The following is a 19,222-nucleotide window of genomic DNA, read 5'->3' as shown; positions in this document are numbered from 1 at the left end:
ACGCGCGTCCAACCTCCCAAAACTAATAGCGCCCGCAACATGCAAATGCATGTTGATGGCCCTATTAGTTATTCCCGTGCGATTCAGTAAGTAAAATGTGCAGCCAAGCCGCAAACTTTACTTTCAGGAATTAGTGCCTACCCAAATGTAGGCGTTAATTTCTCTTGGCACCGGGAAAGTGTACAGAAAAGCTGTAAAACCTGCTTTTCTGTACACCCTCCGACTTAATATCATGGCGATATTAAGTCAGAGATCCCAAAAGTAAAAAATAATTAAAAATTAAAAAATGTAAAATTAGCCCGCAGCTCGTGTGTTGAAAACTGGATGCTCAATTTTGCCGGCGTCCGGTTTCCGAACCCTTGGCTGTCAGTGGGTCCGAGAATTGACGCCAGCAAAATTGAGCGTCTACTGTCAAACCCGCTGACAGCCGCCGCTCCTGTCAAAAAGGAGGCGCTAGGGACGTGCCTCCTTTTTGACAGGAGCGTGTCCCTAGCGGGCCCTAATTAACATATTTTTATTTACTGGATTGCGCACACAGGACACTGGCATGTGCGCGCGCCGGGAGAGCAGGCGCTCTCCCGCGTTTCTTTCTGTATCTGGGAATCATTTTACTGTCTTCCCTATCCTTTTTCTGCTCTGTCTTTAAAAATTGGACACCAAAATTTAGCCACAATTTCTGCAGTGGAGGTAGTTGCATGTCTGTTTTCGCCCTCTCACTATTTAAGTATTTTATTCTGTTTGGTTGAAAGAAGCCATGTATTATCCTTTCTTGAGATGCATGTATGTGTTTAACTGTTCAGCTTGTTATGCAGCCCTGCTGACAGCACTCTTTTAGCTCACTATAGACTGGACAGAGGATGGCTGAACTCTTGCCTAGGGCCGTCCTGGAAGTTTGGCATTTGTGAATCTAGTGCTGAAGGCCTCACGACTATAGCCATTCTTATGCAGCCTGCTCTCTTTGCAGCCATGCCTCTGGGCAGCGCAGTGGAGGTTCTGGCCACAGATGACCCCAACGTGATACAAGAGGAACAGCAGGAGCTGCAGGTGTATGAGAAGCACGACAACCTCCTGCACGGAGCCAAGCGGCGCAAGTATGTTTTGGCATCTACCCCCAGGGAGGGAGGGAAAGGTGGGGATAGAGTGGTGGCACTATGGTACTGATATTTGTTTGGTACATTTCTTCATGGTCTGAAATTCATGAACTCCCAGCACTGAAAATCCAGTAACCCTCACTGGAGTAAGTTCTGCAGTAGTTCAGTTGCAAATTGACTGAAGGCTTGCCATGTTCTCAGAATGTAAAACATCTCTACCCATCTTGGGAAAGGGATGCATATCTGTTGCCCAGCAGGGTCTGTCCAAAAAGCTAAGGAATTGCAGGTCCTGTTGCCTGGAGTGACTGCTGGCACACCAGGAAGCTCAATAGCTTTGCCTCGTTTCATGCTATCACTTGGTGGTGTCTTTGTTTGTGTTTTTGTTTTTGCAGCATTGAGGTTACTTCTCTGTCTCTCTTGTTGGGGCTTGATTCTCGTGGGTGATTTAGGTATTGGAGCAGGAAGACAATATCTGGCTGTTGGGAAGAAGTGTGCTTTGTGCTGGGTGCCTCTGCTGTGTGCATGGTCCGAGTGCAATGGTTCTTGTGTTCCAGAGATCATCATCATCTAGCTAAACCTGCAGAGAGATTCTCTCTTTTTACATTTAGCTGCCATGGATAGCGATGCCATGGGGCAGTTGACAGGCTGGCATGTTCAGCTGATTGGATTACTCCAGCTCTTTCCTCTTCTGGTTGCAGTTTAGGTTTTCAAGTGTGTCAGATTAGTAAAATCCCTCTTCCACCTCCAGGAAGCTGTAGGCATGAGCTAGTCATTCTGCTACCCAGCACTGCCATCGTTTATCTACTGAGACTGCTGCACTGAAAGCCAGCAGCGGTTTCTTTGAGTTGCCAAACTGGGTCAGAGCAAAGGTCCATGTAGAGGAAGCTTTTATAAGAAATGTGTAGAGTTGTCTGTCTGCCACATCTTTTCGGTTTCTAACAATCATGGTTTCCTGGAGGAAAATTGGGAAAGGCAATGCTTATCCCTGGGAGCGAGCAACAAGAAATGGATCTGCTTTTTTGGATCTTCTCATTGGTACTTGTGACCACCGTAGGTGATAGGATGCTGCACCTTTGAATCGGCCCACCGTGACATGTTATGATGTGCAGATCACAGTATGACATTTCTGATTTACGCTAAGCAGCCCGGGATTGCTCAGTTTTCCACAAATTTGTCTAATCCATTTTTAAGTTTTGTAGTGTCCCTTGTTAGTAGCTTCCACAAGCTAACAAACGCCTGCCATCTGATAGTTTCTTCTTTATTTCATCTATATGAGACATTGTGAATAAAAGTTCCTAAATGTATCTTCTCTACTCCCTTTCATGATTCAATATACTTCTGTCATGTTTCCTCAAATGCTTTGTTTTCTAAGCTGAAAATTTCTCAGTTTTTGAGTCTCTCTTCATGTAGAAGTTGCTGCATACCCTAATTCTTACTGCCTTTCTCTTTATCTTTTCTATTCGTGCTGTTTTGGTTTTTTTATGTTTAAATATCTTTATTTCCTGCTCATATCCAGATCAGTCCAGACTAGTGAGTTTATGCATCCCTACCTGCAGATGGTGGCAGAGAACAAAACTTTGAGGCCCTGCTAGATAACCAAGAGTGCCACTTGCAGTCCCTCAGAATTTCTCTGTCTCCAGCAGATGGTAGAGAAGCATACCTGCAGTCCTGACTGATCTGGAGTTGGAGATTTGGAGCTGCTCCCCAAGGTGCCAGGTTCCTTAGTGGGCCATTCCTAGGGTTGAGGTGGGCGAACGGGGGGTTAGATACCCCTGGCTATAGCTGCCCGCTGGTTCTGTGGCCCCTGAAAGCCAGGATATTGGCTCTCTCTTCGTGCCCTGAGACCCCCTCCTGTCCTCTACTGGCTCCCTGAGAGAAGTATCCCCTTTGGGGTTTTCTTCTAGTCCTTTTGTTCCTTTTGTAATGTTTTGTTTAAAAAAAAAAAATAAAAAAAAATAAAGGATTTTAATTTTTATCTTATAAGGAACATAGAGGGAGAGCCAGGAGAGTCTACCTGTGGTGAAGTGCCTGGGCGGTCGACTTCTATAAGTGTCGGGGTCGCTGAGGGAGTGGGAGCTGCGTGTGCTGGCATGATTTCTGTGAACTCCCTGCAGGGATCTGTACATAACATAACATAAGTTCCCTGTACGTACCTGGATCAGTCCAGACAGTGGGTTATGTCCCCAATCCAGCAGATGGAGTCAGCACAAGCTTTGAGGGGGCGTATCCATATATACTACTACCCCCTCTGCAGGAGTTCAGTATCTTCTGACTCCAGCAGATGCGAGTAGGGGAATCAGACTTCCCCTCCTTTTTCTTCACTTTCTTGCTTGATTATGGCTTGTTGTTGTCTTTTTCTGTGGATCAAGTTTGTATCAAGTTTGTATTAAGTTTAAAAAAAAAAAAAAAAAAGGCAGAGTTCTTTCAACTTCTGGGGAGTGGCTTATCTTCCTTGTCTCTTCTCTGCGGCCTTGCTGTTTATTTCTCGTTGCAGCCAGGGGTAAGTTTGTTTTTCCTTTGTAGTTTTTTCCTTCACAGCTCAGCCCCCGGTGCCCGCGAAAGCCGGTGGAGCCGGCCTCTTTGCTCTTTACTCCCTCACCCGCGGCCATTTTACAGCTCCTCATGGGCTGCTGAGCCATTTAGGGAAAGATGTCTGGGGCGGGTCGTGTGGCCAGGAAGGCCCCCCCCGCGGCACCCTCCTCTATTTTCAGACAGCGGGCAGTGCGGGCCGACCGGGCCCCCCCGCAGCGGCGCCTTTGTGCGCGTGGCCCCCCCCCGTGGCTTTTTCTTTTCTCCTGCAGCGATCCCGATGCCGCGGCCGTCCCGCTGTGTGGCCTGCGGAGACCCGGGGTCCCGGATTTCCCGGGAGGGCATCTGTGCACGATGCCTTCCCGGGGGGGAAGGTACCTCACAGTCCCTGACTGATTTCTCTTTTTTTGCCCGGGCGGTGCGGGCCGGCCACTCCGCCATTTTTGGCGGGAACGGCGGCCATTTTACATTCTGAGCGCCCTGAGGCGCAGGCCACGAGGGGGAACGGATCCCTGGAGGCCACGAGGGAGAACGGATCCCTGGAGGACTCTACCAGCGGGGGTGTTCCCCCGATTTTGGTGCAGGAACCAAGCACCCAGAGCCAGGGAGCAGGAACCACGCCGCCCCCGAAGCGCACCCGAGCAGGCCGGGGTTCTCTCCGGAGTTTATCCTGCTCATGCATACCGCTTATCTGCAGGGGCTGGAAGCACCTGTGGGACCCCCCCCCCCTCCTAAGATCCCTCGGATGTCGCCCTCGACGCCGGCCCCCCCCGACCCTCCGGGAGTGGGGGCCTCCCGCCTTCCTACCCGGGTCCGATCCACGCCCGCGGCAGTGGGGGCGGTGCCAGACCCAGCGGGACATGGACTTGAACTCCCGGACGGGGGACAAGGGGACGGCACACAGGAGGGGGATGATCCGCGTACCCTACGCCTCTTCCAGAGGGAAGAGCTGGACGACCTCATCCCGCAGATCATCCAAGAATTAGATTTGGATCCGCCACCAGACCCGCCTGCCCCAGTAGCTCCCGCTGTCATCACTTCTTCAAGGAAGGGAGATCCTGTCCTGGCGGCACTCCGGCCGAGGGCTCGGGCTTTTCCCATTCATGACTCGTTTTTACAACTTCTCACCAGGGAATGGGACACCCCGGAGGCCTCCCTGAAGAGCAGCCGGGCCATGGAAAAGCTGTACCCGCTCCCCGAAGATTTTCTGGACCTCATCAAGGTCCCAAAGGTGGACTCCGCAGTGTCGGCGGTCACGAAGAGGACGACTATCCCAGTGACGGGAGGTGCGGCATTGCGGGACACACAGGATCGTAAGTTGGAAGTTTTCCTTAAGCGGGTTTTCGAGGTCTCCGCTCTGGGTATGCGGGCGGTGATGTGCAGTTCGCTTGCCCAGCGGGCTAGTCTCCTTTGGGTGCAACAACTCCTCACGTCTCAGAACCTGCCGTCCGATGAGGCTGCCCAGGCAGATCGGCTAGAAGCCGCAGTGGCGTATGGGGCGGACGCCTCGTACAACCTTTTTCGGGTCCTCACAAGATCCATGGTTTCGGTAGTGGCAGCACGACGACTACTGTGGCTACGCAATTGGGCGTCTGATACGTCCTCTAAGTCCAGTCTGGGCTCTCTTCCCTTCAGGGGCAAGTTCCTCTTCGGGGAGGATTTGGACCAGATCATCAAGTCCCTGGGGGAGAACGCTGTTCATCGGCTGCCGGAGGATAGGTTTCGACCATCCAGAGCGTTTTCTTCTTCTCGGACCAGAGCCAGAGCGCAACGGCGCTACAGGGGCTACAGACAGACGGGCTCCCGGCCATCCGCCCCCAGGTCTCAGCCCTGGTTGCGCGCCTTCCGCGGGCATCGGCCCGCACGCACTACTCCCGGAACCGGGAACCCCTATACCAAGTCTTCACAATGATGCCAGTCTCGCCCACTCCCCTGTCCCCAGGATTGGGGACCGACTAACGTATTTCTAAGCGGAGTGGGCACGGATCACCTCGGACCAGTGGGTCCTGGATACCATAAAACACGGCTACGCATTGGAATTTGTCCGCCCCCCGCAGGGAAGGTTCATCTTTTCCCCCTGTGGCTCGGACCTCAAGAGAGGAGCGGTGCAGCTGACTCTGGACAGACTCCGGGAGATAGGCGCTACTGCGCCCGTGCCCTTCGGAGAGGTGGGCTCGGGCCACTATTCCATCTATTTCGTCGTACCAAAGAAGGACGGTTCCTTCCGGCCTATCCTAGTCCTCAAGGAAGTCAACAAATCCCTTCGAGTCGTTCGGTTCCGCATGGAAACACTCCGGTCAGTGATTGCGGCGGTGCATCGGGGGGAGTTCCTCGCCTCCCTGGACTTAACGGAGGCCTACCTGCACATTCCCATCCGCCCGGACCACCACAGTTTCCTTCGTTTCAAAATTCTGGACCAGCATTTTCAGTTCACGGCTCTCGCGTTTGGATTGGCGCCGGCGCTGCACACCTTCACCAAGATCATGGTAGTTGTGGCGGCAGCTCTCCGGAAGGAGGGCATCCTGGTTCATCCTTATCTGGACGATTGGCTCCTCCGGGCGAAGTCATTCGATCATGGACGCTCAGCGGTGACTCGAGTAGTACGGTTTCTACATTCCCTGGGATGGGTAGTGAACTTCTCCAAGAGCTCCCTCATGCCCTCGCAACGCTTGGGTTTTTTTTGGGGGCAACTTTCGACACCCTACTGGGCAAAGTTTTTCTGCGCCAGGACAAAGCTCAATCCTTGCGGGATCACACACGACGATTCTCTGCGTTACCAGACCCCACCTCCTGGGACTACCTGCAACTCCTGGGAGTGATGGGGTCCACCATCGACCTTGTACCTTGGGCTTTCGCGCACCTCAGGACCTTACAGTGGGCGCTCTTCTCCCGTTGGAAACCAGTATTGCAGGACTATCAGATGATTCTCCCGCTCCCACAGAATGCCAGGGACAGTCTGGGCTGGTGGTTGGATCCGCCGAACCTGGCCCGTGGCATGTCCCTCGATCTGCCAAATTGGGTGGTGGTGACCACCTATGCCAGTCTAGCAGGCTGGGGTGCAGTCTGCGATCGAAGCGCCACGCAGGGGACGTGGTCCACGGTGGAGGCGAAGTGGTCAATCAACAGTCTGGAAACCAGAGCAGTCCGGCTAGCTCTGCGACATTTCCTCCCGCTTCTTCGGAACCGAGAAGTCAGAATCCTATCGGACAACGCTACCACCGTGGTCTACATCAACCGACAAGGAGGCACGCGCAGCCCGCAGGTCGCGCTCGAGGCGGCGCTGCTGATGCAATGGGCGGAGCGTCATCTCGTCCGGCTAGCGGCCTCGCACGTCGCCGGTGTGGACAACGTCCAGGCGGACTTCCTCAGTCGTCAACTGCTGGACCCGGAGAGTGGTCTCTCTCCGACAAAGCAATGCAACTTCTCGTCCATCGGTGGGGGGCCCCCCACTTGGATCTGATGGCGTCCGCTCTCAACGCCAAGGCTCCACGCTTCTTCAGTCGCCGGAGAGAGCGCGGAGGGAGTGGATGCCCTGGTCCTCCCGTGGCCGCCATATCTTTTCTTTTCCACCATGGCCCCTGGTGGGCAGGATGCTCCGCAGAATAGAAAGCCATCAGGGGACCGTGGTTTTCGTCACCCCAGAATGGCCCAGGCGACCCTGGTTTGCGGACCTGCTACAGCTGGTGATCGACGGGCCAATCAGGCTGGGGCACCTCCCCCAGCTCCTACATCAGGGCCCCGGTATTTTTCGAGCAGGCAGAATTCTTCTGTCTTGCGGCCTGGCTTTTGAGAGGCGCCGCCTCCGGCGTCGGGGCTACCTGGAGGCGGTAGTATCCACGCTATTGCGGGCACGAAAGACATCGGCCTATGTTCGAGTCTGGAAGGTGTTCGAGCTGTGGTGTACCAGCCAGGCCACGAGACCCGCTAAGGCTTCTGTACCTCAGATCCTTCAGTTTCTAAGGCGGGGGTGGAAAAAGGGCTCGCCTATAATTCACTACGGGTTCAGGTGGCCGCCCTTGGCTCGCTGTTGAGCGATGGGGCTCTCTTCTACAGCATTCTGACATTGCTCGTTTTCTCAAGGGTGTCAAGCATATGCGTCCTCCGTTACGGGACCCTTGTCCCTCCTGGAGTCTTAACTTTGTGCTTCGCTCCCTGTAGGGACCACCGTTCGAGCCGCTGCGCAGCGCAACGATAAAGGATCTCACTCTCAAGACTGTATTTCTTGTGGCCATCTGTTCCGCTCGACGCATCTCGGAGCTGCAGGCTCTGTTGTGTAGAGAGCCCTATCTCCGTTTCTCCGACTCTGGAGTTTCGCTTCCCACCGTTCCCTCCTTCCTTCCGAAGGTGGTTTCTGCATTCCATGTGAACCAGACGGTGGAGTTGCTGTCCTTCTCTTCCTCAGAGCCGAAGTCTCTCCGTCTCTTGAATGTCAAGCGCACTCTGCGCCTCTATCTGGAGGCTACAAATGAGTTCCGAACCTCTGACCATCTCTTTGTACTCTGGGCCGGTCCTAAGAAGGGGTCTCAGGCCTCGAAGGCTACCATTGCCAGATGGCTGAAGGCCGGCATTGCTGCTTCCTACATTGGGGCGGGTCGGACTCTCCCACCCGGAATCATAGCGCATTCTACACGTTCTCAGGCGGCTTCCTGGGCGGAGGTTCGCTCGGTATCCTCGCAGGAAATTTGTAGGGCAGCCACCTGGAAATCGTTACACACGTTCGAGGCACTATCGTCTGCACCTCGCCTCTTCGGTCTCTGGACACTTTGGCGAGCAGGTTCTCCGAGCAGGCCTCGCAGGACCCCACCCGATTTAGGGAAGCTTGGGTACATCCCACTGTCTGGACTGATCCAGGTACGTACAGGGAAAAGAAAATTATTACTTACCTGCTAATTTTCGTTCCTGTAGTACCATGGATCAGTCCAGACGCCCACCGCGTTTGGGTTCTTGATCCTGCTCAGATCTGCGCTGCTTCTTGCTCGCAGTGTTCTGTGTCTTCACAGTCGTTTCTTTTCGCTGTTTTTCACAGCTCCCTACAAGTTGGTAGGATGTTTGCAGTTACTTGTTGCGGTTACAATTGTTTTAATTATCTGTTTCCACAAACTTGATCCTTCGGGGGTTTCTACTCGGGCTTTGATATACTCGATACTGAACTCCTGCAGAGGGGGTAGTAGTATATATGGATACGCCCCCTCAAAGCTTGTGCTGACTCCATCTGCTGGATTGGGGACATAACCCACTGTCTGGACTGATCCATGGTACTACAGGAACGAAAATTAGCAGGTAAGTAATAATTTTCTTATATGCCATACTGGGTCAGACCAAGGGTCCATCAAGCCCTGTGCGCCGCGGATTGACTTTGGTCTAGGCAGCCGTTTCTTTTTTTAGCGTGCCCGTTTTCTCGTCTCTTCTGATCTGGCCTCGCGATTAGGGAAGTCTCCCCAGCGGGGAATAGTCGTTTTGGTGTTCCGCAGTCTTGGTGTTTTGGAGCCATTTTCGCACACATGTTTTTCCTGCAGCTGCTGCTCCTGCAACGTGCCTTTGGAGAGTGTATGGCGACGCAGCCTAGCTCAAATTGGAAAGGGGAGTGCGGCCACGTGGTACAGCCTATCTCTGTATGGAGCACACATTTGAGCCCACGCGGTCTGGATGGAGAAACAGTATGTGGAGACCTGTAGGGCCTGCAGCACTTGGTCGGCCCACCTAAATTCCCTCTGTCTGTGCACAGGGTGTGCCTCAGGGGGAGAGGGATCCTCCACTAAGGGTCCTAGAGCCCTGAGGGCCTCTTGCTCGGCAGGGTCCACGGTAGGGTCTAAGTTGGGGGTATCCATCCTCACTGCTCCTGAGGGGTATCGCAGGCAGGGGGGCTCCAACAGGCCACGAATCTGGTGACTCCCCTCCACCTCTCTCTCTTGCAGGGCAGGGTCGCGAAGATGCTGACGATGAGGGACGGTCTCAGAGCCCAGTAGCCCTGAGAGGGTAGCTGTGGGCCCGCGGGGTTTTTCTCCCAAATTATTTTTTTGTTAATGCACAAGGCCTTTCTGGCAAGGAAGGCAGCTAAGTGGAGACCCAAGGAGAACTCTTCAGGCCCGTACAAAAGATCTCGTGTGGCCTCAGGGGTTCCCTTGGGGATGGCGGACAAGCATTGCAGGTCCCGAGCTGTGGGAGTTGGACCTCAGAGATCTGGATGACTCCAATGAGTAGCAAGAGGATGTGGCGTCCTCTCCAGCTGCAGATCTGGAGGGAGATCCAGATGCTGAGCAGAACATGAACTGGACTATGTTGAAGGAGCTGGGGCGGGTGGTACACCTGTTTTAAGAAAGAGGAGCTGCGGTCTCTTATTCCTCAGTTGTTGGAGGAGTTGGGAGTAAAGCAGCTCAGGAGGAATCTGACAACAAGGGCGTCAATCCGGTCCTTGATGGTCGGGGGGGGGGGGGGGGGGAGAGTCTATCTAGTGCCTTTCCCGTTCCTAAGAAGATTCAGAAGCTGCTTAGCTGGAAGTAGGACACCCTGGAAGTGGTCTTGAAGGTTGGATGAGCAATGGCTAAGCTATATCCTTTGTTGGAGGAGTATTTGGATCACCTTAAAATGCCTAAGGTGGATGCGGCGGTCTTGGCAGGGACCAAGAAGACCATGATTCCGGTGGCAGGAGCCACTGATCTCAAGGATATTCAGGATCTCAAGCTGGAAGTTCAATTGAAGTGCATGTTTGAGGTGTCAGCTTTGAGTCTCTGGGCTGCAGTAAGTGCTAGCATGATGCAGCGCGCCTGTTTATGTTGCATCCAAAAGCCGCAGGAGCAGGGGGCTCCAGGAGTCCTGTCCCCCACACATGCGGCTTGTCTGGAAGCAAGGGTGGCTTATGTGACAGATGCTCTATATGATCTGGTCTGCACTTTGGCTAGGAGCATAGTCTTGTGGTGGCTGTGTAGTGGCTCCTATGGCTGCACAATTGGTTGGTGAACATGTGGGCTAAGACTTTCCTTTTAAGGGAAAACTTCTCTTCGGGGAGGACCCGAATCAGGTAATGAAGTCCTTGGGGGGGGGGGGGGGGGGGAACCAAGGGCAATAGGCTACTGGAGGATAAGAAAAGTATTAAGAAGAACTTTCCTGCTCGTCCTTGTTTCCGGGGGTCGAGGAGATTTTGGTCCAGTAGAGGTTCTTCCTCCTCGGGGCCTAAGCAGTCGAATGGTCAGCATTTCTTTTGAGGGGCCAGCAGGTCCTTCAGAGGCTGTTCTGGTCAGGGGACCGGAGGAAGTAAGCCATCCCAATAAAGCCAGGGTCACCCACTCCTCATTGGTAGCAGTCGGGGGCAGGTTATCCTGTTTTTACGAGGAGTGGGTCAAGATTACCTCCGACCGGTGGGTTCTGGAGGTGGTAAGGGACGGTTACGCCTTAGAATTTGCTTGCCCGCTCAGAGACGCCTTCCCTGGAGTCGGACTGTTCTTCTCGAAACAAATGGGAAGCGCTAGAAGGGAATCTGCACAGGTTGATAAGCTTGGAAGCTATCCTGGAACCTCTTGAGTGGGCAGGGAAGGTATTTTCATCTATTTTGTGGTGCCAAAAAAAGAGGGCACCTTCTGTCCCATCTTGGATTTGCGGAAGGTGAACTGGAGTTTACGGGTTCCACGCTTCTGGATGGAGATGTATACAGTAATTGCGGCAGTTTGCAAAGGAGAGTTCCTGGTGTCGTTGGATCTTACAAAGGCTTATCTGCATATTCCCATTCGAAAGGACCATCAGATGTTCCTACCATTCAAGGTGCTGGGTCAGCATTTCCAGATTCTGGCCCTTTCCTTCGGTCTGGTCACAGTTCCTCGAACCTTCACAAAAGGTGATAGTGGTAGCGGCAGCCTTGAAGAGGAAAGGGTCGTTGGTTCACCCATACCTGGACGATTGGCTCGTCTGGGCAAAGACGGAAGAGTAGTGCATTCGTTCAGGTCAGTGAGTGAGGCATCTCCTGAGCTCCTTGGGATGGGTGATCAATATTGCAAAGAGCCACCTGGTCCCATCTCAATCTCTGGATTGCCTAGGAGCTCATTTCGATACCCGGGGTGGCAAGGTATATCTGACAGCAAACATGTTGGCGAAGTTGCAGGAGCAAGTTTTTCGACTTCTACATCTCCCAGTTCTGAAGGTCTGGGATTACCTGCAGGTCCTGGGGTCCATGGCCTTTGACGTTGGACCTGGTTCCGTGGGCCTTTGGTCGTAATGCGGCCGCTGCAAAGGGTGTTGTCCTGATGGGATCCGAGGGTTGGAAAAGCATTTTGTCTCCTTGCCTCTGCGAAGGGATGCCAAGTCCAGCCTGGCATGGTGGCTGTCAAGGAGCAATTTGGAAAGGGGCGTGGACTTTGAAGTTCCAGATTAGGTGGTGCTGACCACAGATGCCAGTCTAAAGGGCTGGGGAGCAGTATGCCTGGGATGTTTGGCCCGGGGTCTCTGCTCGATGGCAGAGAAGGTCTGCTCCATCAATTGCCTGGAAATGAGATCGGTGCTAAGAGCTCTGGAAGTGTTTCTTTTTTTTTTATTTACTGTTTATTAAATTTATAACATTGTTTACAATGAAATATTTAAGCATTTAAAGGAAAATCAATCAGAAAAAAGAAACCAATATATACCCACATATGTAATAATTTAGTCCATGTCCAGAGGGAGGATAGAGAACAATCCTGTAAAGCAGCATCCTAATTACATTTGCAACCTGTATTAATCTTCAACACAACATTGCTGCATAACTGTTTTATCCCTTATAAATTGCTCTAAATGTAGAGGATCATAAAACACAAATTTATTACTACGATACATCATCAAGCATTTGCAGGGATATTTTAAGAAAGAAACTGGCTCCCAAACTTAGAACCCTTTGCTTGTATTCTAAGAAAAGCTTCCTACGTGCCTGAGTGGCTCGGGAAATATCCTGGAAAATCTGCACTCTCTAACCACAAAACCGTAAATTATCAGACCTCATTTTGTTTTCCAGCATTTCAATTTGATTATAAAGGAATAATTTATCCTTAATAAAAGATGTACTAGCAACCTGTAACTGTGCTAATTGAGTGCTTAAACTGGAAATAGAGGCCTCTACATTCCTTATCCTAGTGTCTTAGCTCTAGTTTGTACAGAAAAATTATGTACTTGAGATAAAGAGCTTGACACTTTATCTACTTTGGCAACAAGTTTCCATACATCCTTTAAAGAGACAGTTTCTGGTTCCATATCATTATCAGGTAAATCCATCATATCTGGGATTATAGAGGGAAGAGGAAACATTAACATATTACTATCTTTGGCCTCCATGGTATTAACCTCTAAAGGCTGAATGATAGATCCCTTATGTCTCTCCGTCCTACCAATTCCTTCTCCAGCTATACACTGTGAGTTATCAATGGTAACAGGAGGAATCCCCCTTGCTGCCCCAGATAATGTCCCAATATCCATATGCAATGATGCAGGCTGAAGAGGAGGTTGCTGGGGCCCGGGACTTAAAGAAGTCCCCGAGGGTGAATTAACCTCTGCATTGTCCCTCATGGAAGACTCACCCAGATGAAAGATGTGGTCGTCCATCAGCCCAATCTTCATGGATGTTGAGGGCAAGGTGGAAGAAGTCCAGGTTTTTGATTTCCTCTTCTTCCCCATTTTTTACCCAGGGGCGCGCCCCTTTGGTGCGCGGCTTCGGCTGCGTGCCGCCGGTCCCTGATTTTATCAGATCTTCCGGGCTCCTCCCGATGACGTCAGTTCCTCAACGAGGCAGGGCATGCCCCTCTCTCTTTCTCCCTTGGCATCTCAGCAGCCTGCAGCAAAAAAAAAAACCTCACTGGCAGCTTTCAGTAAGTCTTTCTGGGGTCCTCTCTGCTCACAGGGCTTTCTTTCCTCCCTCTCTGGAGGTGTTTCTGTTGCTGGTCCAAGGTTGAATGGTGCGAGTGTTCTCAGCCAATGCGACAACAGTAGCTTACATCAACTGCCTTGCCCAAGGTTACAAGGAGCAACAGCAGGATTTGAACCCTGGTTTCTGGAAGTACTTTTGTCTGTCTGAAGCCTGCAAGCATCGGAAGGGGCTCATCCCTGTCCTATCTTTTTTTTTTTTTCCTGTTTGCAGGGAGAAGGCGGTGAGTGTGGAGTTCATGAGGAAGTACATCCACGTGGCAAAGATCATCAAACCCATCTTGACTCAAGAGTCTGCCAACTACATTGCAGATGAGTACTCCCGCCTGCGCAGCCAAGACCAGATTAGTACGGACGTTGCCAGAGTGAGTGCACCAGCATGAGGAGGAGCAATTCACATCTCTCTAGCAAACTTTTACTTAGCTTTCGTTGGAAGCTGGGAGAGGGATGGTATTCACAAATTTGTTTTACAAGTTCCACAAATACTTGATACGCTTTCTTCACCGTGCATAAGACATACAGCTTGTTCCAGTCTTTTCTTGTGGTGGATCGCCAGCTTGGTAGAAAAAAGTGGCTTCAAAGCCATCTGAGCAGACTCATCCTATGGTTGCTTTTAAACTGAGGCATTTCTGCATGCCCGGGAATGTAGTTCTGATTTCCTTAAGTCTTTGCCTGCCCTCCCTAGACATGGAGCTTCATGGTCACCCTTGATATATAGCTTATTGTAAACTTTACATTCTAGCTATGGGAAACATTTTCATTCTGGGAGGCAAATTTGTACCCTTGATAATTTGTCTTACGCATGATAGACTGACCCTCTCTCCCTCCTCCCCCCCCCCCCCCCCCCCCCCAACCCCTGCACTTTTTATTGTCTGCCCTACTGGGCGGTAAAGCATTGATGAATAAGCTGCCATGGTTGGAAGAGATTGAAATTTAGGAGGTTGTCAGGCTGGTGCCGGTGGAGTCAGTGTGGGCCAGTTACATACCAAGGTGGGAGTGAATACTGTGTGACTCTCTGTAATACAACTGCATGCCGGGGCCCTGGTAACAGGGTGGTAATTGTGGCCTGGGCACAGGCTACATCTTAGCTGTTTGCTGGCAGCAGGTTTCAACTACTTGGTTAGCTGCAGCTTTCTTCTGATAATTTGTGCTGCAGGATTTTGGTTGGGGTTTCTCTCCACAGGGCAACACTGTCTTTATCACGTAACTGGCAAAGCAGGAGTTGTTCATCCTGCTTAATGTGAACATATGGGTTTCTGCACTGTCTTATTCATTTGCTGTGGACGAAGAAGTGGAGAAGACTGCAGTGACAATCTCTGCTTTCTACCATAACTGTTTGCAGACTGCTCCTGTCACTGCCCGGAGTCTAGAGACACTGATTCGTCTGTCCACGGCCCATGCCAAGGCACGAATGAGCAAAACGATTGACCTCCAAGATGCCGAGGCAGCTGTCGAGCTAGTGCAATACGCGTACTTCAAGAAGGTGAGCACCGGTCGGTGGGTTTTTGTTCCTTAGCAAGGCTTCTGCTGCTTGGGGCTATAGATGCGTGGGGCAGTCCAGCCGCAGCTCAACATCTGCATGTATAAGCCAGGCTTGGGGAATGCATATAGTCGGGTTCTGAAGGAGCTGTAGGACTCCTATTGCAGTGTCTGGGCTATAGGGAGAAGGGTTTAAAAATGTGGGAAAGACCTTGTGATTAAGAGCGAATACAAGGAAGAACTGGTGGGAGAAGGCAATTGGCTGCTCGCTCTACAATGGGTGGAACAGTAGAGAAGAAACTATGGTGGGACGTGGGTTTCTCTTCTGCTCCTGCTTTTTTTTTTGGGCATGTCATGAGAGTGGCCTGACTTTGGTTTTGAAGGTACTGGAGAAAGAGAAGAAGCGCCGCAGGCAGGAGGACTCTGACACAGAGGGTGAGGTGGAGCAGTCCCAGACGGATGCAGGGTCTGAGAAGAAGAGGTGAGTGGGGATATCAGTGTGAGGTGTAACACAGGCACTTAAGCACATTGGGCCTTTACAGCAAGTAAGGTACATAGATAGATCTTGATGAAAACTTTGTTAACTTTTCTGGGTCTGGGGATTATCTGCCTCATTTCTGGCAAAGTTTTAGTTTCTGCTGCACTGAGTGTTGTAACCTGTGGCTTTAAAATTGTGAGTGCAATTTTTGCCTTCTCAGCTGACTGCCAGTCGTTTGAAGTTTTTATAAGTCTAAATCTCTTTTGTCATGCTGGCATAGGTGGAAGGGGGTAAGGGAGGAAGTGCATCATTTGGGATCTGCTCCTGGAGGCAGGGCCACGTCTGGAACATGGACTCGCCAGTTTCTCCCATTTTGTCTGTGAACTGTGGGCAGCAAACATCTACTACACTGGTTTCTCTCTTACTTTTCCATTTCCCTGTACGTACCCGGATCACTCCAGACTGTGGGTTGAGCCTCCTGTCCAGCAGATGGAGACAGACCAAAACTGAAAGGTCTATATCAGAATAGAGCCTACCCTGCAGCCCTTCAGTATTTGTCTGTCTCCAGCAGATGCAGGCAGCTCACCCTGCAGTTCCCTGGTTTCTTCCTTAGCCCTTTCTTGTGGGGCTTTTCTTATTCTAATTCTGACAGGATCAAGCAAGTATTATTGTTCTTGACTTTAAGTTTAAAAAAAAAAAAAGTTGGATTCTCTTCAGGAGACAGTTCTGTCTCCTCGCTCTTGGGGAGCCTAGGGGGGGGCTTGGCCCCTTGTTTGATACAGCCTAGGCTCCCTATTCCCGCTGTACCTCAGCTGTGGGGCGATACTGGTGGTCCAGTCACTCCCCCTACACAGCTGTCTCTCTCCCGGGACGTTTTATTCCCCGGCGCTGCCAGCAGGGACGATTCTTTCCCCTGCACTACTCAGTTAAACCAAAAAAAAAACCAGTTAAAGTTGATCAGGTGCCCGTCTTACTTCGGCAGCTGTATTTGAGAGACAGGAGCGAGCAGAGTTCAGTCTCCTGCTCCCTCAGGCACTGCAGCTCAGCTGATTTAACTTTTTTTTTCTTTCCTCTATCTGCCTCGCGGTTTCTTTCAGCTGCGTTCTAAACTCATGCCTTGCCTGCGAGAAGCCTTCGATTCGGCTCTCCCGTGAAAGGCTGTGTTCGGGTGTCTGCCGGGGGGTGAGGGGCCCATCCTCGGCAGCGAATAGATCAGTACCCCAGGGCAGGTCTATCAAAAGCATGGCCAGGCTGTTCCGGGTTGGCAAACCGCGGGAACGGCGGACATCTTGGGGATACGGCGTTCCTGTGACTGGGACTGCAGGACACAGTGAGCTTGATTTTACTGTTTCACCCCCCTGATTTGAGCCCCATGCAGACTCCTGATGCGGTACTGACCCTTCCCCCCCCCCCCCCCCCCCCCCCCCCCCCCCCCCCCCCCCCCGGAAGTCCAGACCTCATTTGTCTTCTGAATTTGTGCTTCTCATGCACAAATCTTACTTAGCTTGCAAGAGGAGGTAGACCCCAGGTCCCCCTCCTCCCTTGGATGCCTTCCCAGCCCGCTCCCGTGGCTACGGATGCGCAGGGGTCTATCGGAGTGCGGATGGTCCCTGGGAGCCTCCCCCTGCTCCTTTGGCGGTTCTGGATCCGGATGCGGATTTGACAGGGGCACCCCACCTCCCCTGGAGGGGGATGACACACGAGTTCTTCGCCTATTTCTTTTTTTTTTTTTTTTTTTTAATTTTTTATTTATGCTGATTTTGACAATCTTACATAGAAGAAAATAAACAAATGGTTACAGATTTTCCATATTATTATATCAATAATAACTGAAGTATATATCTCTAATCTGCAATAAGAAATGTAAGAGGTAGTGCTCCAGGATTGAGAGAGAAATTTGAAGCGGTTTAAGGAAAACAGGAATTACCTTTTACAATTCGTTTCCTGTTGCTAATTTTCACGGGGGGGAAGATTCAAGAAACTTTTTTAACTGTGTTATCTCAAAATAAACATATTTTTGACCATTTCTCCAAACTTCACACCTACATGGATATTTTACAATCATTTTCCCACCTTTACTTTCCACATCTGTTCTTAATTCTAAGAATTTTTTTCTCTTTAATTGAGTTGTTCTGGAAAGATCTGGGTAAATCCAGATCTTTCCACCGTGGAAAAGTTCTGTTCTCTTCTTCATAAACAATCTGAATATAGCATCCCTATCTGTTGCAAAAACAAAACTAACATGTAAGGTAGTTCTATCCTCAATTTTTGATTCTAACGTCATTTCTAACACTTCTGATAAATTTAATGACAATCCCTCCTCTTTCTTTCCCTCAGCTGTATTTCTCTTAATATCCACATAGTATATTTTGGATATAGTAGGCATTGATTTCTCAGGCCATTTCAATATACATGATAAATATTCCTTAAACATGTCCAAGGGTGAGACTAGATTGAGCTTAGGGAAATTGAGTACTCTTAAGTTTAAGTACTTTTGTTGATTCTCAATCATCTCTAATCTCTTGTTGTGTAATATCTCTGTTTTTGTAAACCTTTGATGGCAGGTTTCAAGCGCATTCAATCTTAGTTCCACTCCTTGTTTTTCCTTGTTCATTTTTTCTAATGAAAATTCCAAATTTTTTGTTTGCAGATTCGCATCTGTGGTTTGTTGTGTTAGTTTTATTATTGCAGTTTCGAGAGAGACAATAGCAGACCATAGGGAATCAAGTGATATTTCGCTTGGTTTAGGTGGTAAAACTTTCAAATCTGTTCCTGTTCCTGATTCTTCTTTCCCCTTATTAGCCAGGACCTCTCCACTGCCTTCACTTAAAGATAAGGAAACTTTTGATACTTCCAAAGAATTTACTTGTGGCTGTGGAGGGGTACACGGAGCTCCGGGGCTCAAAGATGTTTCGGTCGGTAGATTAAGCGCCCGCTCAGTGCTTTGATCTACAATGACCACCTCCTCCGGCTCTATTCTAGGAGTGGATGGAAAGAATGCTGGTATCTGAGATTGATGTGGCTCAGATAGAGAGGGTGTTGTTGCCTCTCTTATCTTTGCCTTTCTTTTTGTATGCGGCATTTTTTAAAGAATTTATATAATGATACCAGATATTACTTTTCTCCAAGTCTTCTCCAATTTAAGACTCTAACCTGGGCGGGTTGGGAGCAGGGAGAAAATATAAAGAGTGATTACTCACTTTACTTGTGTCCAATCAAGTCCAAATATTCCCTGGTAGCGACACGCGCCGGGACGGCGACAAGCGCCGAGGGAGACTGGCTTTTAAGCTCCAGCCCCTAGCTGCTGACGTCGACGTTGCTGTTCAGTGGGCGTCACCCCAGGAACCAGGAAGCAAGCAGTCTTTACCTTCTCCAAGAAAGTATTCAGGCACAGACGAGAGGTAATTGTTACAAAGAAATATTTTGTCCCCCTGCTCCTTCTCCAACAAACGCCGAGGGAGACTGGCTTTTAAGCTCCAGCCCCTAGTTGCTGACGTCGACGTTGCTGTTCAGTGGGCATCACCCCAGGAACCAGGAAGCAAGCAGTCTTTACCTTCTCCAAGAAAGTATTCAGGCACAGACGAGAGGTAATTGTTACAAAGAAATCTTTTGTCCCCCTGCTCCTCTTCGCCTATTTCTAAGGGAGGAATTGGATCCGCTTATTCCTTTCATCATTCAGGAGCTGGGAATTGAGTCCTTCAGTGGATGCATTCACGGCCGCAATGCCGGCTTGCGTGGACCCGGTCCTGGCGGGACTCAGGGCTCTTCC

At 50.6% G+C, this 19,222-nt stretch overlaps 1 protein-coding gene across 1 annotated transcript in view; it reads left to right on the top strand.

Annotated features, from left to right (window-relative positions):
* The window catches only part of MCM3 (minichromosome maintenance complex component 3), an 88,644-nt gene that overhangs the window by 56,565 nt on the left and 12,857 nt on the right, over positions 1 to 19,222 (top strand). Inside the window, exons 11-14 of the mRNA XM_029596118.1 lie at positions 965 to 1,091; positions 13,711 to 13,861; positions 14,839 to 14,979; positions 15,359 to 15,456. Of these exons, the coding sequence (XP_029451978.1) occupies positions 965 to 1,091; positions 13,711 to 13,861; positions 14,839 to 14,979; positions 15,359 to 15,456 (517 nt within the window). The remainder of the gene's footprint in view (positions 1 to 964; positions 1,092 to 13,710; positions 13,862 to 14,838; positions 14,980 to 15,358; positions 15,457 to 19,222) is intronic.

The sequence above is a fragment of the Rhinatrema bivittatum genome, chromosome 3 (genome assembly GCF_901001135.1).
Source record: "Rhinatrema bivittatum chromosome 3, aRhiBiv1.1, whole genome shotgun sequence".
Classification (NCBI taxonomy): Eukaryota; Metazoa; Chordata; class Amphibia; order Gymnophiona; family Rhinatrematidae; genus Rhinatrema; species Rhinatrema bivittatum.
Note: the sequence above shows the minus strand (reverse complement) of the source record. Positions and strands in the feature narration are given on the sequence as shown.